A 25616-nucleotide genomic window follows, 5' to 3' on the forward strand; every position below is an offset into this window, starting at 1 on the left:
GGTCCTTCATGCTTCTGCTGCCTGGTGAGGGAACAGATGACCACAGAGAGCAGCTCTAATTCAACTGCTTCTCTTTTCAAACAAGGAAGCCAAGACTCAGGGGAGGAAGGTGTCTGATGTCCAAATCATCTGAGTGGACATTTGGTAAGAACACCAGTAAGGTCCCTGGGGTTTGGGCAGCATGTGGTCCCCTGAAGACAAGAGTCTGTGAATGCAACCTCATCCCACAACAAGGCAGGGGCCCCGCGAATGTGAAGCTCACTAACTTAGACTTCGTGTGACTACGTGTGGACAGGGGCTCTGCTTCAGGGTGCTTTTGTGCTGTCTATGATGAAAGGATATATGTATATAAAGACAAAGTATAAACAAAATGGGGAAGGGTATTTAAATTACTCAAGTACTTTGGTATTTTCAAGCCCTTTAGAAGCACCAATTATGTTGTAATACCTAACAGTAAACCTGTGTGCTACCCCATAGGTCATATTTGCCTAGTCATTAAAATAGGTTTGTTTTATTTATAAGCAGTGAGACCTTTATAAATAGTGTACTAAGAACAGTACAGAAAGCAGTAAAATTCTATTTCTTTAAAAAAAAAAAAAAACACCAGAATGCCAATATCTTAACCAGATTTGTTTCTGAATGTCCTTTGTTGGAGCGAAAAGACCGTTGGGGCAAACTTTTCAGCGGCTAGTTGTAAGCGGACCTTGCAAATATAGCAGATGAATGGCCATCATCAACAATAGCTGGTATTAATGATTGCAGCTCAAAAGGAAGGAAAACAAACCAAAAATCAAAAGCACTAGCACTTAGCCCTTTGTAACCCTGGGGGTTTGAAGGGTTTCAGCGCAACGGAACCTTACACGTGCACATCGAGCTGTCATGAACGTGGGGTACGTGATAAAAGACGTTGCTTAATACAGACCTGGCCCTTCCTCTGTTGGACTTAACATGGTTCAAACCATTATATTTCTTTTTTTTTTGGCCACACTGCAAGACATGTAGAACTTTTTAGACTAGGGATCAAACCCTTGTGCCCTGCAATGGAAGTGCAGAGTCTTAACCCCTGGGCCACCAGGGAAGTCCTCAAACCATTATATTTGTGAGGACCCCTGCTTCTGGGAGTTCCTGATTTAACAAGAAAAGAATGTAATTAATTTAGGGATGAATCAGGATCAAGAATTTCCATGTTTCACTTTTTTTAATAGTGAAAATCCATAAGCATTTAAAATATTCTGAGACACACCTAGTTTAGCAAACACCATGGACCTTCTTGTATCTGTGAAGTCACACACAAACCAGCCAGCCCCTGAGTGCTGGTTGGCCCCTTTTGGCACTGGAACACAATAATTTATTAAGCTTTAATACTTAATAAGTGTGCACAAATGTCATGCAAACGTACAGCCGTACTCACAAATGAAAAGTGTATTAGAGTCTTAGACGTATGCAAAACATCTTGTAAACAAAAGGGAAGAGGTTGGTATTTTCTGTACAAAATATGCAGGTTTTCCTTTTTTTAAAAAATCTGTAAGATGCATCATACTTCGGGCATTTTCAAAAAGTGAAAACTGTATAAAAATAAATATTCTATGTACAAACACACACACAGGCCAATCCCAGGTTAGAGGCATCACTGCAAAACAAAAACAAACACAAAACAACATGGGGTTAGTGTCTGTGAGTGTTTATTTCCCTTGTGGGAAGTGAGGTAGGTCTGGGTTGGATGGGAGAGCTTTGGGTAGAGGACCTGGGGGAGCCAGGAACCCCCTGCTCCAAGACCTTGGTGCTGACTGTCAGCATCCTGAGGGTGTAAAGTTATTTAACACTTTTTCTTTCTGGTCATTCCCCTTATTGGTCACTAGAGGGCGCTTTCTCTTTATGCAGCCTTTGGAGGCCTGGCTGTTGAATTACCCAATCTTCCCAGAATGAATTTATGATGTGAATCAACAGCCATCAGGCTCTCTAGCTGCTTCTTGCTTCTCCCAGACATTGTACCTCTCGAGAGTAGCTCTTCTTCCCCTGCTAAGCTCAATCATTTCTATCTCCTAACCATCCACAGCAACCCTGAAAAGAAAATCATTTTCTTAGGGGACACACCTCTTTCCTGCTTCTTGGAGCTTTAACGGGGTCTAGGGGAATTAACCAAGAGGATGAAGTGACAGACAGATTCCTGGGGAGGCATCTCCCTTGAAAGCAGAGCTTTTCCTCTCTCTGGCTATGGGGTGTTTTAGGTACCTGGGTGAGTAAATGCTCAACCTACAGCCTGGTGTCTTGGTGGTTTCACTGCTTTTACCAATTCTTGTGAGCTAATGAGACGGTGGACATCTAGCCAGAGGAGTGGATTCATCTCACTGTAAGTGTGAGTGCTGTCACTGGGCAGGACTGGATTAGTTAAGCACAAACTCTTGGGCAGGTAAGGATCTCCGGCTCTTTAATGAGAATGAACCAAGATCTTGAGACAGTGGTGGTGGAGGGCTGGTGGAAAGTCTGAACAGGAGGAAGGGGAAGGGAGGCCATAGGTGGGACTGCCTTTTCCAAGACCAAGTTGGGTTTCTGGCTTAGGAAACCAATGGCCCCGGTCATGCAGGGGAGCCTTGCACATTGGGGGCCCTGGATGAGTCGGGTGACTATGTTGAGGGCACAGCTCTGTGGTGTCAGGTGGCTTTAATGATGGCAAATGCCAAAGGCAGGTGTGAACAAATGAAACCTCCCTGTTGGTAGGAACTGTGGGATTCCAAGGGAGGGTGGGCAGGTCTCAACGTGCAGAAGCATGAAACTCTGACTATTTAAGTTCAAGGGGAAGGGTTGAATGACGAGCTGGCAGGTCTCTATGAGGAGGTATAGAATCCATATGACTTTATACTTAAAGCAACTGAGATTTCCTACATCTGGATAAACGTCATCATATGGCTTAAATGCCCTCTTATGAACACTATGAGACTAGCTAATAATAACTGATTTTGAAACATGGTTTAGAACTCCTTGTAGAAGTATGGTATAAATTAACCTCACGAAGCATAAAGATGTCATCTGTCCGGCTCCATGGAAATTCCTGATGCCTTAAAAACCATTTTTAAATATTCTCAAGTGCATGCAGTGAGTGGAATGTTTAATGGGCACCCTGCTTTGGGGGCTGTTCCTTTTTGGGACTGTCCCTGCTTTTAGGACTGTTCCTTTCTGGACCCACGTCTTGCTGCCTTATCTGCAGGAAGGCCTGTAATAGAAATCGTGCATGCTTTATCCCACGGCAGAAAATGGAGCCCACGTACAACTCTTCCCTGAGGCCCTGGAACCCCAGGAAAGCTTACCTTGTTCCAGCAGCCCTGAACTGGCAAGCCATCTTCACCCTGCAGTGAGGAAGAAAGGAGGACGGCTCAGACTCACCGGGATGGCCCAACAAGCAGCAGGATAAGGGGAACAAGGGCCACAAACACCGTGTCAGCTGATCAGGGTGCAGCCCACCTGATACTGTCTGTTTCTCGTCTCTACCCCAGGGCCTATCCTCGGAAGGAGGCAGGAAGCAAGCCCGCCTGTCTGCTTGCAGGCCAAGCTCACATGTAGTGACAGTTCAAAGCTGAGATGGGCTGTCCTATCGCCTGTGGGCCCGTGAGCAGAGGCGACCTGAGCGTGGGGGAGAGGACAGTCCAGAGGCCTACTGGTCTCCTCTCTGGCTGTACTGGGTGTGCGGTGCCCGTGGGCGAGCCACTCAGCAGCTGGAGGCTTCAGTTTCCTCCTCTATAAAGCCTGGGGAAGGTGCAGCTCTATGGAACAAATACCCCCCACTCTCTCATTCTCTGATTTCTCTCTCTTCCTTAGCAGCTGGGGGTGGACATCCAGGCAGCTCCCATCTGTTGATCAATAAGGAGGAGGAGGGTTGATTTTGCAGGCTTTCAACATGGGGCCGAGGTGCCTTCAGCAAGGAGGTGGGGCTCCTGGCACAGCCTTAGCTGTCTCTGGGGACTTGGGGGGGATGAGCAGTGGTAGGATGAGAACCCACCAGGTGCCACTTGTCCCCTCTGCTGGTGCCCCCACTGAGTACCTGAAGCCTCAGGACATCCTGAGTCTCCTCCGCCCGGCTGTCCTGGCTGCTCTGGTGCGCCCTGGGGGAAACTAGAAACCCCTGAGGAGCAGGCAGGGAGGATGAGGCGGAACCAGGGCAGCAATCTGGTTCTCAGTCTGAGTCTTTTAGAACTGCAGCCCAGGTTCTAGAACTCCAGGTTCCAGGGCAGAGAAGGAGATGCACACAGGGTTTCAGGAGACCCGAGCAAGTGGTCAGCCCCCGAGGGGCTGGAATGGGAGCCCCCTATGCCTGAACTTACTCATCCACCCACGACAGGCGTGGAAACTGCTCGCCTGGAGCCCAGCAGACAGCTGGCCCTGCACGGGTGCTGAAGAAGTCTAGTTACCTTGTACTAAAAATCCTGATCAATAGCGGCGCTTCTCCCACACCCCTGCCCCCGCTGCCCACTGCCCCACACCCACCGTAACACAATGCAGGAGACGGCAAACAGCAACAACGCAAAACAAGAAAGGGAAGGTATGTAAACTTCCACAGCAAAATTAATAGACAAATGACACGTTATTGGAGAAAATGCCAGTTTGCATTAAAGGTCAAATCAAGGTGACTTGCATCGTCCCTTCTGGGTTGGGGAGGTTCTGCAGGGGAAGGTGGTACATCCCAGGGTTCCATGAAGACCTGGGTCCCATTTCCCAGCCCGCCACAGTGCGACACTTCCCATGGACTCTGGGAGGGACAGGAGCCTCCGTGGGCCACAGCGGCTTCCCATTGGCACGTGGACGGTGGCAGGGGGCACAGAGGAGGGCTGGGCAGGCAGGGAGGGGGTGCATTGGCAATATGTGGGTGAAGAGCAGGGTGAGGAGCCAGGGCTGCAGCTGGCAGAACTCAGATTTTGGGATCCTGGAAAAGGCTGTGGCAGAAGGGATGACTGGCTGATGATCAGTGGAGGTGCCGTGGAGGGCGTGGGAGATCCCATGGCTGAGAAAGGTGCCTGTGAGCTGCATGCCGCATGCTGAGGATTCAGGAGACCGGGCGAGGGACAGGAAGCAGCCACTCTGTCAGCTTAATCTGCCTCTCCTGGTCCCCGAAAGTCCCTTCAAGGGGCTCTGATCACCTGTCAGGGTCACACAGCATCTTTTCTTATAGCCTTTTCTCCTCTGTCCCAAGATAATTCCCGTGTGACCCTGGAGTGGGGATGTGAGGCTGGGAATTCTCATTTGACAATTACTGGTGTGAAAATAGCTCCATGAGCTCCAAACCTCCTTGGGAAATTGAGGGGGGCAGGAAGCTTGTGAGCAAACTGCCGTCGAGTGAAGGGCCATCTTCTGCTTCCCCCCTGGTGTGCTGAAAGGATCGCTGTAGAAGCCTAGAAGGTCCCTGCCTGGAGAGGGCCTGGGCCCTGGGGAACCAGAACCGTAGCCACTTAGGCAGGTCTTATGCTTGGGAGTGGGTCCCCAGTGTCTCGCTTCCTCCCTGTCTCCTCCCTTCCCTTCCTTAACCACATTCTCAACCTTTCCATGTTCTCTTAGACTTTTTGGTGGCAAACCACTGAAAGATGTGGAAAAAAAAGAGGAAACCGAGGGAGGGTCTTGCAGCATCTTCTGGGATTCAAGCTAAAAAGGATGAGCTCTCTAGGATCTAGAATCCTGATTTTGGACCATCCTTTGGTACTGGGGTGTCACCTGGACAGTGATCCCAGATCTGTGCTGGAAGGTCAAGCAGAGTACCCCCTCCTCTAACTTTGGTTCTAGAACTCCTCATTCTGCCCTGTGTTTATAAGGGTGTCCATCTGTCCTCTGCTAAATAGTGAGATGCTGGAGTGGAGAGGGACGTGGGGCCAAGTTGGGCATCTCATTCAAATGTTCATCCAACTAACTGCAGTGTGTGAAGGCAGAGAAGTCACAGTCCTGAGAGCTAATGCAGAGACTCCATTTCCCTGGCTTCCTTTCTAGTGGGAGGTTTGTCTAGAAGCAGTTCTGAAAGGAGGGTCTGATGCAGCTAAAGCTGGCATTGGATGGATAGGACCAGCTCACATTAAGGTGATGGGCTTTTGAAGCTGCTGCAAGAGGAAGAAAAAAAAAAGCCTCCTGGCAGGCTTTGCATGCGAGAGGGGCACGTGCAGGAGCTCCTGAGGGCCAGCCAAGGCAGGGTGACCCTTGGTGTCTGCAGAGTGAAGAGGGGGGAAGCGGAGGCCAGACGGAGGGAGCAGGAGTGTGGAGGGCAGTTGGAGAGGCACACAGGCACAAACCGCACACGTGGGGAAGCCCATACTGGCCATGCAGGCAAGGGAGGGTGATGCCATACCAATGGGCACGGGGCATCCAGTCCGTCCAGCCCTGGTAACCCCGGCTCCCCTTTCTCTCCTTTAAAACCTCGGTGTCCCTGTTCACAAAACCAACCACGATGATTATTTCGGTCAAGGGTGGCCAGCTCCGACTGTGGCGTGGAGAGGCCCAGTCTTATCCTGGCCAGGATGCAGGACCCTTAGGGCATCTACAGGTAAACCTCAAACCCCAGTTGATTCCTGCCTTCCCAATTCAGCCGCCTCTGCTCTCTCTTGCTCCAGGAACCTTGAGCTTGGTGACGTGTCCATCCAGCCCCCTCTCTATTTAGAAACGCACTTGGTGTCAGCACACATGAGCTTCAACTTAATGCATCATAATTTCAGGACCTTCCAATGGGATGAGGAACACTTGAGAAGCCCAGCAGATGTGCCATGAACCATTCCTCACTGGCTGCTTTGGGAAGGCTTCCTGGGGGTGTCTGTCTACTGACTTTGGTCTGCAGTTTTGCAGGTTTGGGCTGGACGGCTGGTGGGCATTGAGAAGCTGCATATAAAAGCCCCTCTCTGGCCTCATTCTGCCCTGTTTGGGGCAAAGATGACCCTCAGGAGATGCTAGCCCTGGTGTCCTGCATCCTGACCAAGTGGGAATTCAGATGACTTGAACTGCTGGCCACCGAGGTGGCCCCAAAACAAAGAAGGCAAATGGGGGTGGTTCACAAATGCTACCCTGGCTTCCAAAGCCATCCCGGAGCTAAGCGCCGAGGCCTGCTCCCAAATCCCTTTCCTTGTGGTGTCTCCATTTCCACACATCAATTGTTCAGCATCTTCAAAGGGAAGGGATTTAGCGGGAATTGCTTGCAGCTGTGGTTTTAAGGCAACACCAACAGCAGGCAGAATTTCATCGGCCACATGAACAGACCGGTTTTGGTAGTGGCAATGGAGTCATTCGGTTTTCATCTTAGTTTATTTGCCTTCTTTGTTTCCAGCTTGCAAACCTCCAGAAAAAACAGAAAAACCAAGTGATACATGGAAACATACCAATGGACAGGGGGCATCTAATCCAGGCGCTCCTTGGTCTCCCTTATCCCCCTTAGGCCCTCTAGAGCCTTTCTTTCCCCTCTCCCCCTGTAAATAATGGTTTAGTCCAAGAAAAAAAAAACATCAAAACTTTAGGATCATTCATGTGTTAAGGTTAGAGACAGAAAAAAAAGGGGGAATATAGGTTCTCTCAATTAGGATAGTCTCCTCAACAGGATTAGGGATCAGTGTCCAACCCACCCCACAAAGAACCTGAGTATTTGGCTAAGTAAGGCAGGTGTGTGTGGGGGTCAGTAGGGCTGAGAGCCAGAGGTGGGAGGAAGTGCAAATGGATGATAGTAATTCTGAGCCCGGAATGCATCTATATAATGGACAGGGGGACCCATTTCCTTCTCTTTGAGGGTTCATTTTTTAAGGGGTCTGGGACTTCCCTGGAGGTCAAGTGGTTAAGACTCCCATCTTCCAATGCAAGGGGTGTGGGTTCGATTCCTGGTCGGGGAACTAAGATCCAATGTGCCACACAGCCAAAAATAAATAAATAAAAGATCATCATAGATCACTCATATTAGAAAAAAAAGGATCTGCCCTGACAGCTTGTGTCCCAGTTGGGTCCATCCCTTTGACATTCTCTTAGGAGGCAGGGTGATTTTGTTCAGAGCCCTGGTGTGTGTGTGTGTGTGTGTGTGTGAACCTGGCATGCAGGCATGTGCGGCACACATGGTTGTACATGAGCTTGTGTGTGTGTACACAGTGTGTGCATGCAGGAGTGTGTGCTCTCACGAGTGTGTATAAGTGCACGTATGTATGTTGTGTGTCTGGGTTCTCAGCTGGGTCCTCCCGTTCTCTGGCCCATCCTGGCCTGAGGTCATGGGCAGCTACTTGTATACGGATATGTTGACTCAAGGAATTCATTTGTTTCTGAAAAGCTTCAGCAAACATCATCTTTCTAAACTGAACTCTATTTTACATATGTCAAGGTCACTCTCCATTTAAAGAAGGGCTGTGGGAAATTCTGTGTAATGAAATTGAGTTGGGGTTTAATATGTCGGATTTCCTTATAAGGGACCAAGCATGCCCCTGGGAAGTCTCCTTGGAACTCTCCTCTATTGAAGGCCGGTTGTCTCAGACTTGGGGGCTTCCACTGTGTGTCTTGGGGTGGGTAACCTAATGGTCAGAGAGAAGGCTTGCAGCTGAACGGGATTTGCCTCTTATCAGCCACGAGACTTTGGGAGCTTACTTAACCTCTCCGAGCCTCAGTTTCTTCATCTGTAAAGAGGGGATAATAACACCGCCCTCAGAACTTTGTTGCGAGGTCTTTGTGCACATTTAGTGCTTAATACCAGAGAAGGCAATGGCACCCCACTCCAGTACTCTTGCCTGGAAAATCCCATGGATGGAGGAGCCTGGTAGGCTGCAGTCCATGAGGTTGCTAAGAGTTGGACATGACTGAGCGACTTCACTTTCACTTTTCATTTTCATGCATTGGAGAAGGAAATGGCAACCCACTCCAGTGTTCTTGCTTGGAGAATCCCAGGGACGGGGGAGCCTGGTGGGCTGCTGTCTATGGAGTCTCACAGAGTCGGACACGACTGAAGCGACTTAGCAGCAGCAGCAGCAGTGCTTAATACTGGCGTATAGGGATAAAGGGCTTCTCTCATAGCTCAGTTGGTAAAGAATCTGCCTGCAATGCAGGACACCCAGGTTCAATTCCTGGGTCAGGAAGACTCCCCTGGAGAAGGAAATGGCAACCCGCTCCAGTAATCTTGCCTAGAGAAGCCCATAGACAGAGGAGCCTGGCAGGCTACAGTCAATGGGGTCGCAAGAATCCAAGAGTTGGACACGACTTAGCGACTAAACCACCATAGTGATAAAGCAGTCGCCTGCCAGTGCAGGAGCCGTAAGAGATGCAGGCTCAATCCCTGGGTCGGGAAGTTCCCCTGGAGGAAGAAATGGCCACCCGCTCCAGTATTCTTGCCTGGAGAATCCCATGGACAGAGGAGCGTGGCGTGGCAGATTACAGTCCATGGGGTCACAAAGAGTCGGACACGACTGAGGCGACTTAGCCCGCATGCGTGCACTGGCCTCTAGTGTGTGCTCAGTCATGACCGCAGCTTCATAATAAGAGAAGTAACAGTCGTCACTTCTCGTCGGCCACCGTGGGAGCCAAGGCTGCCAAGAGGCTGGGCCTCCTGTCTGCTGCGTTCCAGTAGTGGAAGGCTACAGGGTTCCTTAGAGGGAGGCAATGGATAAGAATACTTGAGATGTTTCTCCAGGCCTTTGAAAATTACCCCCATTTCTTGATTTCAGAGGTTACCTGCAATTGCCAATGCATCCTTCTAAGTGAGTTTTCTAAAATGCAAATGCCTACTTAGTGTGTTTAAGAGGAACTGTGCCTATGCATCTTAGGGGCCATGGCATTGGCTCTAAGATATGCCCACCAGTGAGGAAACCATGGGACTGTTAACCTGCAGACAGTGGACAAGCAAAACCACTTGCTATTGGGATGAAGAAGCCCCGTGGGACACTTTCTCAGGAAGGTGCCCCTTATACTCTGGGTGAGGCCAGCACAAAAGTGAGCACAGTTCCTTAAGTTCAGAGGGTGAGTAGTGCTCCTGGGAGTGGGGCTCTGCAGGTCCTGATGATGGGCCTGTGGGGGGCAGAGGGTTAGCCGAGGTCCCTTCAGGATGGGAAACTTGCACTCTGGGCTGTCAGGTTCTAAGGGCACAGGAAGTGGCCTTATTGGGTGCCCCTTGAAGACATCAGAGTTGTAACTTCACCTACATCCTCGCTTCTCTCTTTCCCCAAAGAGGACACGAAAAGGGCCCTGGTGCAGAGGGGTGTCAAATTGGTGTGGGAGGCAGGCAGGCAGAATCAAGTGGCAGGGCGTTCTTTAAAAATGAACAACACTGCTTTTAGAGGAAATAAACTGAAGCTGGAGGACTGGAAGGGAAAGGATGAGGCTATGGGATTATTGTAATGGGTGAACCTATCGAGAGGGAGAAATATTCAGGGAGTAAAGGGAGGAAGAAGCAGGCCCAGGCCGAGAGAGAGCAGATGGGGGAGAGGAAGGAGGCAAGGGGACCTGGGAAAGCAAGACGCAAAAATGCATGTGCACACACATGCACGCACGCAAGCATGTACATACATGCACACATGTGCACTCTCCCATACACACACACCTGCGCGCACACACACACACACACATTGCAGATGGCACCTCTTGGAGAGTGAGAAGCTGCATGAATGCTCCCAGACCTTTCAGTTGGCTGGTTTGCAGGAAGCTGCACAGTGAAACCCAATTTTCCTGATGCCCCGATTGCCAAATTCACACCACCCTTTACCCTGTGATGAATTTTTTCATCCGAAAAGTGGCTAAATTTACAGAGCTGTTAAGGGACAAGGTGAATGCCCCTAGTGACAAGGACAGACTCTTTCCCCTAAGAAAGCTGCCTGTCTTGGCCTCTGGGCCTTGCCCACCACTATGAGGACCGTCCTCCTTCCATGAGCAGAAAGGAGGCCCCAAAACCATTCTCTGGTGGGACTCGGAGTAGCATGGTCTTAACGCTGTGTCTTGGGTCACTCGGAGATAGGATAACAGACCTGGGGCACCCATCCGGGCCTCTCTGATGGAGTGCCCCAGGTGTGACGTGAGGCCAAGTTTGGGAGCCCCCTTCCATAGCCAGTGGGGATGAAGGACTTTGAACATCTCCAGCTTCACCTCCATGAGCAGTAATGAAACTTCCAACCTGAACATCACCTAAGCACTTCTGGCCTTTTCCCTGGACCAAAGTGTCAGCATTCTGAGTTTCCAGGTGCCATACCTGAGTTTCCAGGTCATGGCACAGAGCTGACTCTGCTTGGACCTTTCTTCATTTTGGAGGCTTTTATCACCAAGCCCTCATCTCTCCCCTCAAAAGCCCCATTAGGGCCAGTGGTATAAAAAGGTCTGAAAGAGGAGGTGAGCTGTAGGGGGTACTCTTCTAGGACATTCTGGCATCCTTGAGAGTCAGATCTCTTAGATGGAAGAATTATCTGGTCCTTGATTTGGAAACCTGCCCTTTGGAAGAAGTCTACTGGTTTTTTATGAGGCACTCCAAGGAAGGTTCATGTAACTTGCCTGTTTTCTGGACTTGATTTTTACTAAGTGACATATTGCTAATTTATATGTGTGACAGGGGAGAAGTATATAAAACCTTAGAACAGGAACTGGAGAAGAAATATTTTCCCAATGAATCATGGGTCCTCAGTGGCTCATTCAATGACCTTGGTTCTTTAAGCATCAGAGCCACTAGCCTCCCACCTTCTCTCCATCTGTGACAAGGGCATTGAAAAAATTTATTTATTTATCGGCTGCACGGCACAGTGTGTGGGGTCCTAGCTTCCTGACTCGGGCTCCCTGCGTTGGAAGAGCAGACTTTTAACCACTGGACTCCCAGGGAAGTCCTGACAAGGGCATTTTCTTGCCTTGCTTCTGCCTCTAGAGCAACACAGTCACCACCACTGCAAGGATTGGTTTTGTAGCCTTCAGATGGCCCAGTGCCTCAAGCCAACTGAAAAAGTCTTAAGAAAGAGGCTTAACAAGTATTAACTGAACATAACAAAGAAAACCAGAACATTCCAGAAATAAATTAGAAAGGAGGTTAGTATGCCAACTGAGAGGTGGAATGATCAATTATTTTAGTGGCCTGAACTCTTGGACGCCAGTGTCAGAGATGGGCTTTCCAGGCCGCCTTAACTGGCTGGCTCATTTCTGGAAGTGGGTCTGTTTATTCCAGTGGTTTATTCCGAGCCTCTCTGATGGGGTACCCCAGGTGTGATGTGAGGCAAAGTTTAGGAGCCCCCTTCCATAGCCAGTGGGCATGAGGGGATTTGAACATCTCCAGCTTCACCTCCACAAGCAACAATAAGGCAACAATGGGCTTTTCATGGACAGTCTGAGAGGGGTAGCTTTGCCTTTCCTTGCCTGTTCATAGAATATATGGGATAAATGGATTGCTTCTGAGCAGCTGCCAGAAAGGAAACTTTAGGAATATGGAACTGTTCAGTAAAGCCATCTTAAATGGAAGAGACTGATGCTGATGCCAGATATTAATGTACAGATTCTGACATACTCTATTCATGAACGCTCTATTATCAGTGTTCAAAGATCAGCCAGAAGGCCAGGCTTCTGCAAGCCCCCTGCTCTGTGCCTAACTCTCGTGGGGACTCAGAACATGTTATTATAGTTTGGAGCATGTTTCCCCTTCTGTTCTTCCCACTCTTTTTCTACCTCTAAGATCCTTGAATATTATTCCCACTAGAAGTTGCTCTTGGCCTTCTAGGGGACGTGCACCCCATTGAGAACCACTGTGATGAGGCAGCCAACAAGATGTTCTAGAAAGGAAGCCAAAGGCCAGCCCTTGATCAGATCTTGTGAGATGATTGCTGCTGGGCACCAATGTGCCATGTGGCCATGAGGTGGCCGTGGGTGCTGTGGACACTCAGAACTGTGTCCTGGTGAAGATGGCAGAAACCAAAGGAGGAGCAGGGTCCTTGAAAGCCATGAGTCATGTCATAGTCCTGCTGACTCTCCAAGAGAAACAATGGCTGGGATCCTTCTAAAAGGCTTGCCTGTGTACAACAGTTGTCTGCTTGTTCTTGGAGCTGGGATTTATTTTCTCTCTCACCAGTGACCTGGGATGCCTGGTAAAACTAAGTGTCAAAAGACTAGGACTCAGCAATGATGGATGTAAAAATCTCGTTTAGGGGCCCATTATCAGGGCAACCTAGAGAGAGCTGGGCTTGTGACCCCTGTCACTGGATGGCGATGCTAATCTGATGGCCGCCCTGGGACTCAGCCTCCCCTTTCCTTGTGGAAAAATACGTGCTACAATTTCAGGATTGGGTCCCTAGGCTCCCTGAGTGCCACGGATTAAGCCCCTCTCTAGAAAGTCTTTTAATTTAGAATGATTTATCAGGAAAAACTGTATTTCCACATTGAGTCAGAAATCCCCAGTTGGTCATTCCACCTCACCATGAAGACATTAGTGATCAGAGCCAAAGTGTGAGGACTCAGACTGACCCGGTTTCCTTTGTCCCCGGGTGGTCCGTGTAAACCCTGCAATAAATCAGAGAAACAAAGACACATTAAGGAGAAAACACAGGATGGCCATACAGTCCTTCCTTCCAGGCTCATAAAGCTCTTTGCTGCTAAGTTGCTTCAGTCATGTCCGACTCTGTGCAACCTCGTAGATGGCAGGCCACCAGGCTCCCCCATCCCTGGGATTCTCCAGGCAAGAACACTGGAGTGGGTTGCCATTTCCTTCTCCAATGCATGACAGTGAAAACTGAAAGTGAAGTCGCTCAGTCGTGTCCGACTCTTCGCGACCCCATGGACTGCAGCCTACCAGGCTCCTCCATCCATGGGATTTTCCAGGCAAGAGTACTGGAGTGGGGTGCCATTGCCTTCTTCGATAAAGCTCTTTACTGGTGCCTAATTCATCAGAGACAGGTTTCATGAGCCCATTTTACAGAAGGGGTACAAAGGAGAACACCTGCTCAAGGAACTTGACCTAGAGACAGATAATGAGTTATGGGTAAAGTCAAACACAGTTCTGGTTTCTCACTCTGCAGCCAACACCCTGGCCTGGGGTCGGGTTCTTCTAGACAGGAGCAAAGACCTCTCCTGGATAGGCAGATGTTCACATGGCTTTCCCGCCTGCCTCTTCTTCTTTTTTTTAATTGGAGGATAATTACTTTACAATAATTGTATTGGCTTCTGCCATCCATTAATATGAGTCAGCCATAGGTATATATATGTCCCCTCCCTCTTGAATCTCCCTCCCACCTCTACCCCATCCCATCCCTCTGGGTTGTCAGAGTATTGACCAGATTTGAGTTCCTAGATCCCACCTGCCTCTTGCTAGAAAAATGACTCCAAAACTGAGCCCCTCTTTTCAAGGCTCAAGTTGCTCTCTTTATCTTTATTATTTTTTCCTTCAAATTTTTTTTATTGTGGTAAAATATGGTGCTACTGTTAAAGAACCTGGCTTTCAATGCAGGAGACATAAGAGACGTGGGTTTGATCCCTGGGACAGGAAGATCCCCTGGAGGAGGGCATGGTAGCCCACTCCAGTATTCATGCCTGGAGAATCCCATGGACAGAGGAGCCTGGTACACTACAGTCCATGGGGTCGCACAGTGTTGGACATGACTGAAGCGACTTAGCACACAGCACAAAATTTACCTTCTTAACCATTTCCCAGCATTCAGTTCAGTGGTATTAAGTACACTCATATTTTTGTGTAATTACCACTACTTTCCATCTTCAAAACCCTTTTTACCTTGTAAAACTAAAACTCTGTATCATTAGACAGTAACTACTCATTCCACCTTTCACTTAGCATTCTACTTTCTGACACTATGGTTTTGACTACTATAAATACCTCATATAAGTGAAGTCATACAGTATTTGTCTTTCTGTGACTGGCTTATCTCACTTAAATGTCCCCAAGGTTCACTGTAGTGTAGAATGTCAGAGTTTCCTTCCTAAGACTGGAAACTATGCTATTGTGCATATATACCACGTTTTGATTATTCATTCACGTACCACAGACACTTTGGTTGCTTCACATTTTTAGCTATTGCAAATGTTGCTGCTGTGACTAAATCTCTCTACAAGGCTGCTTTCAATTCTTTTCCCTCTTGTCTTCCACTGGAGAGGGATGTAAAGCAAAGACCGGCTGGAGGTGCCAGGCACTGCCGAGCATGGAACCCAATTAGTGTACGACCTTCAAGTGGGTGGGAAACCAAAGTCCTGCCCCCTCGCAGGCAGCCAACTTGTATAACCCAGCAAGGAGAAGTCCATTGCAAAGGGGAAGCCAGCCCCCTGGGAAGCTGCCCGTCTTGGGAGACGTCTCCCTTCCGTCTAATGATCTGGATGTTGCTCTGTCCCTCCGTGAGGGCAGGGTCCATGGCACTGTCACCTGTGAGACCCTCACTGCATCGAACACAGAGGCCTTCAGGGAAGGGGTTCAGCCATGTGTGCCAGATGGTCCACACTGCTGAGGACCCGGTTCCCTCTCAGGGGCCATGGGCCCCGGGGTTTGCCTGGAGCAGAGCCCAGCAGGGGAATTCTAGAGAGTGGGCCGGTGGCAGTTGGCTGCTTCATCTGTCACAGAGATGAGAATTCTCCTCGCTTGGCCCTAGATTTTTTTGCTCCAGGCCCTGGGTATTCTGTTTTGACAGTGCCTCTGTGGTGGGGCATCCGGGTGGGTGGAGCTTCTGATCCCACGAGACTTACAGGAAGCCCAGCTGCTCCCGTTGGTCCTGTCATCCCAGGGTCACCTTTGCTGCCCTGAAACCAGAGAAAGAACACATGAGCCTTCCGTGACATGGTAACAACCTTCCGAAAGCCATTTTCTGTTTTCATACTAAACCTGGGCAACCTCTCCAGTCTCTTCAAAGAGCCTCCCAGGAAGTAAGGGTTGGGTGGAGGGTGGGGTGACTGCATGGACTACGTGCCCCGAGGAGGGGGCTTGGGAGCTCCTCTCACCCTTCTTCCACAGATCCTGGCCTCTGTGGACTGTGTGTTTGTTGGGGCGGGTGTACTGGCTGGCCACAGGGAGAAGCAGGGGAGGAGAGCAAGGAGCAAGAAATGGGCATGGACAAGGGAGACAGGCAGAGAGAAGGAGGGGGGCAATGGGGAAAGAAAGAGAGCTCTGATTTCTCTCTGAAGCTGCAGATGTCCCCCCTTAGAGCAACCACCCTGGTTCTCCAAGGGGCTGCAGAGCTCGAGGAAGTCCACATCTCTTTCCAGAAGCTCCCTCCCCCACCTCACCCTCCCCGAGTTGTGTGGTCTGAGAACTAAAGAGACAAAGCCTCTGCCGTGGGCAGAGTCAGCAGGGTGGGCTCTTACAGGTGGAGAGCCCAGCAGATGCCCACTCAGAGGTCCAGTGCCTGTGCCAGGCCTCCAGTGATGCCAGGCCCTGAGAAGGTGGAAACCAGGCCTGGTTGGGAGGACTGGTGTGGGGAGCTTTCCTCCCCCAACCCTTGTACCGCACTGGTTGGGGGAGAGTGACCCACGAGAGCCGGTCTGACGCACAGGTCTCCTGGCTTCTTGACGTCCCCAGGATTTCTACCACCACCTGGCACTATGTTCCGTGCTGCTTCCCTAAGTCACTGCAGAGTTCAGGCATGGCTGGTGACAGCAGGGTCTGGGGCCTCGGCAGTCACCTGTGACTGAGGCCACGGGACTAGAAACGGAGGGGAGGAAGCTCTCCACGTCTCTGTCCACTCGTAGTTACAAAATGAGCACCCCTCGACCTCCCTGGCAGGGGCAGTAGTTAGGACTCAGAGCTTCTACTGTAGAGGGCATGGGTTTGATCCCTGGTTGAGGAACTAAGAACCCACAAGCTGAGTGGCATGGCCAGAAAAAAAAAATGAGCACCCCAGGCCTGCTGCACCCCCACAGGCTGGGAGCATCATCAGAGAAGACGTGCACGAGGTGCTGGCTGGGTCTAGGAGGAACAGATGGGGGCTGAGTTGGCTGGGCTGACGTGGTGGCCCTGTGGGTTGCAGGAATCAAGACTGAGGGCCTGAGGCAGAGGAGGGGCAGAGGGGCCCCTGGTCCACCTCGCTGGGCACTCACCCTCTCTCCCTTTGGTCCCGCTGGGCCTGGAACTCCGATTGGTCCTGGAGTACCCTGGGGAGGTGAGAAGACGCTGAGGTGAGGGCCCTGATGCTAAGGGGAGCCCGGGATCCCCGCCCGATGCCTGGAGATGAGCAAGGTCCAGAGGCCCAGTTTTCAGGGTTGGCGAGGCCTGGCTCGTGCAGGGTGGTCATTGGACTGGGCCACATTCCTGTTTGGTTTGGGGGGCCTCGGGGAGAAAGCTCTCCCCCCTGCCTCAGAGCCAGATTTGAGGAAGGAAACCCTTTCGCTTCACGGCCAAGCTTGCCAAGGCTGAAAACGGCAGGAACAGTTGCTTGGTTTGCTCCCAGAAGCGCTCAGGAGGGAGTTGGCGCCATCCCGGGGGTGGGGAGGCAGGGGGCTGGCACGCCTTTGCTGGCTCAGCTCCACATGCAGCGGGAGGGTCTTCATGCCACAGAGACCGATGCAGACACACACACAGAGGCAGGCGTGGGAGGGCCGCTCGGCCGTCGCCCACCCCCACCCCACCCCCACTGCGGGCCCTGGCCTTCAGCCTCTGGCCGGGCCTTCTGTCCCCACCCCAGGCCCTGAGGGACAGGCTGGATTGGAGGGTAGATTAGTGGATGTCTGCTGACGCTGGCCTGCCGTGGAGGTGTGTCCTACGTGCCCCAGACTTGGGGCTGCAGCCCCACAGGGCAGTGGGAGTGATCAGAGCTGTGTTGCTTAGAAACAGAGTGGGGCTTGCTAGGGCATAATTAAACATCTTCTCCAGGTTCCTGATTTATAGCCCTGCCAGGCAAAACCTATAATTCAGAGCTTCCTATTGCTCAGCCTCAGTGATTAAATTTCTTGCTCAGGACATGAGGCCTGGGCCTGGGCCTATGGGCGGTTCCCAGTGGTGCTGGGATGTAGCTGTGACAGGTGGTGCGGGAGCAAGTGGGCAAAGGCTGATTTACTTTACGTGGAAAAAAGAGACATAAGATGTTTGTGGTGGCCCCTTTGAGGGAGGAGGGAAAGCTGCGGACATCCGTGACAGAGTGTCAGAATAGCGCTCTGAAGTCACTGGTCAGCTTCAACTCCTCCCTCGAAGGCCTGTAAACTGCGATATTGGAGAAGTTTCTTGGTCTCCCTAAGGGTCCATTTTCCCATCTGTAAAATGGGAATGAAAACAGGAGTGTCTGCCTCCCAGGCTGCTGCCAGGTTAGAATGGATGAAAATGTGGCATACGTTTGGTTCTGGGCCTGACACCTAGGAAGTGCCCAATAAATGTTAGTATTGGCAAGATAGGATCACTCTTCCCATAAACATTTTCCTTTAACTTTCTGTTATTGATTTGATGAGAAAAAAACCTTCAGGTTCAAAGGGGACAGAAGATATAAATGTATACATTGCACTGCTCCCCTCTGTCCAAAATGAATAAGTAGTTGAGAGGAAGTCACGGTTTCTCTGATTTCAGCCACAGATAATCCCTCTAGCTGAGATTGGCCACCTGGGAAAGGTGTGCTGGGTGCAAGGAGGATAGAGAGAAAGGGACTGTGGTGTGAGGCAGATGTGGTGAAAGGAGTGGGTGTCAAAGGCTCTCGGAACACTCAGCTGGGACTTGCCTGTGTGCTCATCTATGCCCCACCCACCCTCGCCCGTCAGTGCTGGCCTCACCCACATATGTGCCAGACTGGTGGCTGCACAGGACTAGAAAGCCCTTGTGGGCAGACAGGAGATGGACAGAGCTCACAGGATGACAACAACACAGCACGATGGGCACATGCAGACACCGTTGTGTTTGGTGGGGTTGAGTCGCGGCCCAAACCTCTAGGGCTTGAGTCCCAGGCTGAACTCAGCGTTCCTTTAGGAACAGAGTCTTTGCTACCGGAGCAGCCTCCGACCCCACATCCAGTGGTCTTGAAACTCAGATCTGAGGACCCTGTGTGCATACTATGAACAGGGAAATGGAGATGAAGGCCTATTGTCTTTGGTCAAGAGGCCTGAATGAGCACTTGTGAACTGGACACAAATGGCACCTTTTGGTGTCGGTGGTGGGATAAGCCATGATTTACTGAAAAAAAAAACAAAACACGAGGCCACAGCAGGACAGATGAAAGGGCTTATAGGCCAGGAGTGGGGTGGGGTGGGGTGGGGGGGGTGGGGTGGGGTGGGGTGGGTGGGGGGGGTGGAGGGGTAACGGAGAAGTGACACTCACCGGTGGCCCAGGCCTGCCGTCCAAACCTGAAGCTCCCTGGACAAAGGGAACAGTTGGACCAGAAGACAGGGAAGGGAGGAACGGGAGGGAGAAAAAGGGGCCAGGGAGGGGAGAGGTGAGTGAAGCAGTGACTCTGGACAGACATAAATGCTGGTCATCAAACAAAATGGGAGAAATAAGCTTGGGAGGACAGGTAATGTATTCACATGGAAACCAACAAAAACATGGAGACACTGAGTGCAGTGTGGCCAACTGCTGAGCAAGCTGGATGGAGAGCAGTGCCGACGGCCACCCCAATCCTCTGTGCCCCCGGCCCCCCTCTCCTTCCATCCTCTCTCAGAAACCTCTCTCCCAAGAGGTTGCAGTGTTCCAGGGAAAGAGATACAGAAAGTACATTCATGGAGAGGTGTCTGAACCAGAGCGAGTGCATCCTTCTACGACCAGTCTTACTTGGGGTAGACATGGCAGGCGGGGCCCAGGTAAGGATGGTCTTCCCAGCCTCCTCTGCATACCTGCTGGTGTGAGTCCACACTAGGGGACCCCAGGAGGCTCAGCATTGGATTACAACATCAGTAGATGCTGGCCTACTTCAGCTTCAGCTAGGGGGGAGGAGTTGGGCCCTGAATGATGATGCTAATGCTGCCTGACATTTCTCTGGCACTTTACAGTTGGCAAAGCTTAACACAAACTCAATCCATTCATGTTATCCCAGACAGGGCCTCTTTTATAGAAAAAGGCTTTAGGAGCAGCTGACTGCTCCTAGGACAGAGGTCTAAGGCTATTTACCCCTTGGAATTAAACTTGCTGGCAGGGAGGATGCTATTAAGACCAACTCACTAGGCAGCATCCAGTGATAGTACAGTGGGAATTAGAGCTCTTGGTCCTGTGCTGGGCTATGATGCTGCTCCTTAAACTCACCTAGGAGAGCTGATGATGTGATAGCCAGGGAGAAGTAGCTAGGACACTCTAGGCTAGCAAAGACTGAGTTCTTAAAAGTGGCTTCCAACTGAGCCTCAGAAATGAGCCTAGGCCTCAGGATTTTAAAGGTGGGAGAATACCCCCAGGAAAGAGGTGGGAAGGGAGCTGTTTCATCCTGGGGGAAGGATATCAGGTAGTAGGATCCTTCAGGGCCTCGCTTCACAGTCAGGGGGCTTCCCTGGAGGCTCAGATGGTAAAGAATCTGCCTGCAGAGTGGGAGACCAGGTTCAAACCCTGGGTCGGGAAGATCCCCTGGAGAAAGGAATGGCTACCCACTCCAGCATTCTTGCCTGAAGAATTCCATGGACAGATGAGCCTGGTGGACTACAGTCCATGGGGTTGCAAAGAGGCGGACATGACTGAGCAACTAACACTTTCACTTTTTCACAGGGCCTTGCTTCTCAGTCCTAGGACCACATAATCCTGGGACTGATCTTGCTTATGGCCTAGAAAGTTGTGGTTCTCAACCCCAGCTACCATGTCAGAATCTTCTGGGGGTGATGTTAAATAACACAGATGCCTGGGCCCACCCCAGCCCAATTCAAACAGTCTCTAAGAGGGAGTCCTGGGGAATAGCACACTTGAAAACTCCAGGTGACTACAGTGAACAGTGCACATGGAGAATCTCTTCTGCAGGGAAAATAGGAAGAACTCAGTAGGATGTGCCTGGAAACACAGGTTGCTGCTGTATGAACTAAAACACTTAGGTGAAGCCTAAAAATAGAACTTGAGCTAAGCATCCATATACTTTGTCTAGGCAGTATATATATATGTATATATATATATATATATATACACACACATACATTATTTATTTATTTATTTTTTGCTGCCTGTGAGCTTTCTCCAGTTGTGGTGAGCTGGGGTTATTCTGCATTATATAGAATGAAGAACATGGTGCATGTGCTTCTCATTGTGGTGGCTTCTCGTGGCAGAGCATGGGCTCTAGGCTTACAGGCTTCAGTAGTCGAGGCATGTGGGCTCAGCAGTTGCAGTTTCCAAGCTCTAGAGCACAGGCTCAATAGTTGTGGTGCATGGTCCAAAGCATGTGGAAGCTTCTGAGACCAGGGGTTGAACCTGTGTCCCTTGCACTGGCAGGCGGATTCTTACCCACTGTAAGACCAGGGAAATCCATCTATGCAGGATTAATACCGAGTTATCTTGAGCGGTCTGGAGCAGAGGGCATGAACTGGAGGTTTTGGGGCCATATATGGACCACTAACATATTCTATATGGGTTGTAGCATTGCAAATAATTTTGACTTAATATTAGAAAATGAGATATTCCATCAAATGCCAGATGTCTAGCTTCCTTAGAAAAGTTAGAGTATGCAGAAATACTGGACCCTCACTCCCCTAAGGCAAGTCAGCTGAACTGAGCAGGGACTGGGCCTTTTAAGAAGAGACACATGGTCTCCAGGAACCATAGTCCCCACTACTCCTTACTGTCCCTCTGAAGTCCATGTTAATTGTCTTTTATGAATATTGTTTGCTCTGTTGTTTTCCTAAGCCAGCTAAAGTACTTCTCTGTCCCCTTGTCTCTATCAAAAGCTGAAAAATTAAAGACAGTTGGCTCCTTTGTCTTCCGTCTGGCTCTTTCTTTGTTTATATTACCTGTTTGGTCTTCATGTCAACCTCTGACTGAATTCCCCAATGTTTACTAGGGTCGTTGGGGCCATGAAAGTGAACAAGGAGAGGTTTGTGGTTGAGTGGGGGACTGGAAGTCTCTCTAATAGTAAAAAACACTTAATCATTCTGGACACAGCTTAAGACATGGGAAAAGTATCTGCTAAAGTCATCAGTTACTATGTAGTCTGTTAGGCGAAATCAGCTCCTTAAATATTCCCGCATTTGATGCAGTAATGAGGTGTAATCATACCTTTTGCTCTTGCTGTTTGGTTGCTGTGATTACATTAACCAGAACTTCTAGCCCTGCCAAGCTGGGTCAACTGGGCTTCCTATCGTTCCCCTGCTTTTTTATGGTTTCCTGGAGTGGGAGCTGGCCTTGTGCTTGGGAGAGAAGAAGCCCCAGTAGCTGGGAAAATCACTCTTTGCAAGGCCGTGGCCTCAGTAGAGGCTCAGTTTCTGGCCCTGCTGGGCCATTGACTTCTTCTGTGAATTCAAGTGACTCACTTTTTTCTCCGGACCCATTAATAAAATGATTACAGGGAATCCTAAAGTTTCCTTCCAGATCTTGAAAAACAAACAAAGTGTGCCAACCTCACTGGGGTGTGAGGGAGGGTGGAGCCCAGGGCTCTGGGGATGGTGGTGACGTGTGCTTCCCTGGAGACAGGTGAGGCAGTGACCAGGCCAGTGGGGTTCCCACTGGAGCTCGGGACACAGGAATTCACTGAGCCCAGGCCCCACATCTGGAGATGCAGAGGCCTGCCGAGCAGCCCCCGCCCGGACCTGGGGCCTTTAGCTGAGATTAGAGATCTCAGGGAACCAAGACGTGAGTGGCCTTAGCCTGCTGGGACAGGAAGACCTGACTTTTTGTAAGCTTTTTGCTGTGGCCAGTGCTTAAGAGCAGAGAGCAGGGGCTCTCCTGGAGTCTGCCTGGGAAAGCAGGAGAGAGATGGAGAACACTCCATTGTCCCAGTGCTAAGCTCGGCCCCAGTAAAGGGAGATTTTTATTGCCTCAAACGAGCACAATTGGGACTGAGCACAATAAGGCTGTTCTTGGGCTCCCTCTGGTTCTCCAACTGGGTACTCCTTGGGGTGGGGGTGGGGACTTATCTTATTCAAATCCACATTCCTCCAGAACCTAGGCCAGGCCCAGCCCAGAGGAGGCCCTCAGCAAGAGAACTTGAGCCCACGGTCTAGTCCAGGTGGGAAAGCAAAACCCCACGGAGCTCTGGGACGCTCACAACTTTTGAACCTTGAGTTTTCCAGTGGTCTTTCCAGGGGCCCTGCTCAGCACCTCTTCAAAACCACCAGGCTGGGCTCCTCATACCAGTGTGCAGGGTCCATGATACTTACGGGTAATCCCAGAGGACCTCGGTCTCCTTTTTCTCCCTGGACGCCTTTTTCTCCTTTTGCTCCGTCTAGTCCGGCTTCCCCCTGCAGGGAAGGCAGATGGGCGAGATCACAGGAGAGCATGGCCCAGATAACTCACCCTTGCATTCTGGGGTCCTGGAGACAGGGGTGCGTGGTGGGGAGGGGGGCAGACAGAGGAGGGAGGAGGTGGAGGTGGCTGATCCAGGGGTGGCTGGCTGGGGACTCCAGGAATCACTGAATTCTTAGCCCGGCTCCGCTCATGTTGGAGTCCCTTGTGTCTCTGTAGTAACTTTGAGGAACCCAAAGGGAAAGGGGATGGCAAGAGAGAAGACAAACCCACATCAGTTCCAGGTCAGGCATTGGCACAGATGACCATTTGCAGAGCAGAAACACTGGGATGCTGGGGATCCTGGCTGGCAAATGCCAGAAATGCCGCCACTGGATCCCTGAGTCTCCCAAACTAATCAGGGAAAGAAACTGTCCCCCGAAGAATGTCAGTGCAGGAGACACAGGCTTCCCCATGCCAGCAGCTTGCAGCCTCTTGTATCCATCTGAGATGCGGGGGGAGGGCGTTGGGAGAATCCCAGGCCAGAGTCCAGTGGGCCTGGTTCCAGGAAGGGGTCCTGTGCTCTGCCGCCCTCTGTCTCCCACCTATACTTCAGGGTGAGTGAAGGGTCTGGGGTAGGTTACGTGGAAAAAGGATCTCATCATTGGCTAAGAATCTGACCTGTCACTCCGTAGGGTCAATCGACAGATGGGAAAATTCTAAATCCAAAGCCTGTCCAGCATCAGTGATGGATGTTAATGGGACCACAGGACTTTATTCTGTCCTAATTCTACCCCACTGGCTAAAGTGTCACATAAGTTCGTCTAGGGGAGGGGTCAGCTGGTCTGCCTCTGAAGCACTTTTGTCGCTTTCCTGTCTTCACCGACAGGGCTCCTTCCTCCACCCCCTCGCCCAGCACCTGCCATGTGACCTCATCTTACCTTTGGTCCAGGAACGCCTTGGAGCCCCTGCATTTGGAATCAAAACAAGGCACCTCAGAACTGCATTTCTGGTTAAGTCAATCTCGTTGTCCACAAGTTGGACTGCAAAAGGGCAAGGACTTAGGGTATAGAGCCTGGCCTGGGATCCCTACCTCGGGGAGATAGAAGGAAATGCTAAAGGGGGTCTGCTGGGGCTTTCTGGAGTGAGGTCTGAGCCAGGCTTCCCCAGCCAGGTACTAACTGAGAATCGCTCTGTGGCCCCCACAGCTGACTCATGAGAGAATACTCAGTGTCATGAAAAGAAGATTCAGAGGGAATCCAGCAAAAATGAAATAAATTGATATGTACAAAGTGCTTAGCATAGTATCAGGCACATCGTAAGCTTAAATAAATGTTGGCGACTGCCATTATTGCTACTGCTACTACTTGTACCAGTGGCAACGGGGTGACCCATCCTCATGGGAACTGCAAACCCCACAGAGGCAGGGACCAGCATCTATTGATCCAGGGGGAGGTTAGGGATCCTCTAAGTATAATGCAGAGGGGTCCCTTTAAAGGTGCCTTATCATCTGTAACTATGAAAGGGCCTACCTAGTGGAGTCAGTTTTAAATGGGTCACTTTCTATTTTAATCCTGCTGGCTGGTTAGTCAGAATAGAAGGAGAAGAACAGAAGTCTGATAGCAAAGGAACGGAGTGACTCTGACTTCTGCGAGGAAGGACCAGACCCCATGACCAGACTTCGGGGCTATCAAGCCCGTCAGCTCTTTCCAGGAAACCAGGCAATGCCCAGGCTCCTTGGTGTCACAGAGATGATGCCTGTTTAAGGCGGGAGGGAAGAGGAGCATGGAGGGGGCACGTGGATGTGAAAATCCCTCTGTGGAAATAGATGATAGCTGACCTAAGGCTGAGGCTAAGCCCAGTGACTGCCATGGAGAGGGGACATTAGGCCTAGTCACAGTGGACTAAAACACAGAAAAGTCCTCTAAACTTACCGGAGGTCCAGGAGGCCCCTCTGGCCCTGGTGGCCCAGGAACCTGGAAGCCAAAGGGAAATGATTAGCCCACCTCGTTATACTCTCAGTGGCCCTGCCTTTGCCATAGTCTGGGGTCCGGCTGGAGTTGCAAGGGGAAAGACAGAACTACCAGCACACGGCCTCCCAAATGAAGGCTTAGAACAGACCAGAAACTCCTAAACTCATTTCCCTACACAATGTTGGAAAAAAACCCTAATGCCTCAAAATGTCTATTCTTCCAGATGTTTTTGAAAAACCAGAAAATCTGGCAGCCCCAGGCTCTTGTTCTTCAGTTCAGTTCAGTTCAGTCACTCAGTCATGTCCAATTCTTTGCAACCCCATGGACTGCAGCACACCAGGCCTCCCTGTCCATCACCAACTCCCGAAGTTTACTCAAACTCATGTCCATTGAGTCAGTGACGCCATCCAGCCATCTCATCCTCTGCCATCCCCTTCTCCTCCTGCCTTCAATCTTTCCCA

The 25616-nt window shown here is 50.6% G+C and overlaps 1 protein-coding gene across 6 annotated transcripts in view; it reads right to left on the reverse strand.

Annotated features, from left to right (window-relative positions):
* Positions 1-1179: 1179 nt before the first annotated feature.
* Positions 1180-25616, reverse strand: part of COL13A1 (collagen type XIII alpha 1 chain) — a 150404-nt gene continuing 125967 nt past the window's right edge. For 3 of the 6 annotated variants that reach the window (XM_040242195.1, XM_040242197.1, XM_040242193.1), the window contains 10 exons: positions 25117-25158; positions 24124-24150; positions 23119-23199; positions 19163-19198; positions 16966-17019; positions 15619-15672; positions 13399-13434; positions 7338-7424; positions 3306-3344; positions 1180-1630 (listed from right to left, as the gene is read on the reverse strand). In XM_040242195.1, the coding sequence (XP_040098129.1) occupies positions 1628-1630; positions 3306-3344; positions 7338-7424; positions 13399-13434; positions 15619-15672; positions 16966-17019; positions 19163-19198; positions 23119-23199; positions 24124-24150; positions 25117-25158 (459 nt within the window). In that variant the 3' untranslated portion in view covers positions 1180-1627. Of the gene's footprint in view, positions 1631-3305; positions 3345-6319; positions 6398-7337; positions 7425-13398; positions 13435-15618; positions 15673-16965; positions 17020-19162; positions 19199-23118; positions 23200-24123; positions 24151-25116; positions 25159-25616 lie in introns of all 6 variants that reach the window. The other 3 variants (XM_040242194.1, XM_040242196.1, XM_040242198.1) reach the window with 3 other exon arrangements.

Source organism: Oryx dammah, unplaced genomic scaffold, assembly GCF_014754425.2.
Source record: "Oryx dammah isolate SB20612 unplaced genomic scaffold, SCBI_Odam_1.1 HiC_scaffold_6, whole genome shotgun sequence".
Classification (NCBI taxonomy): Eukaryota; Metazoa; Chordata; class Mammalia; order Artiodactyla; family Bovidae; genus Oryx; species Oryx dammah.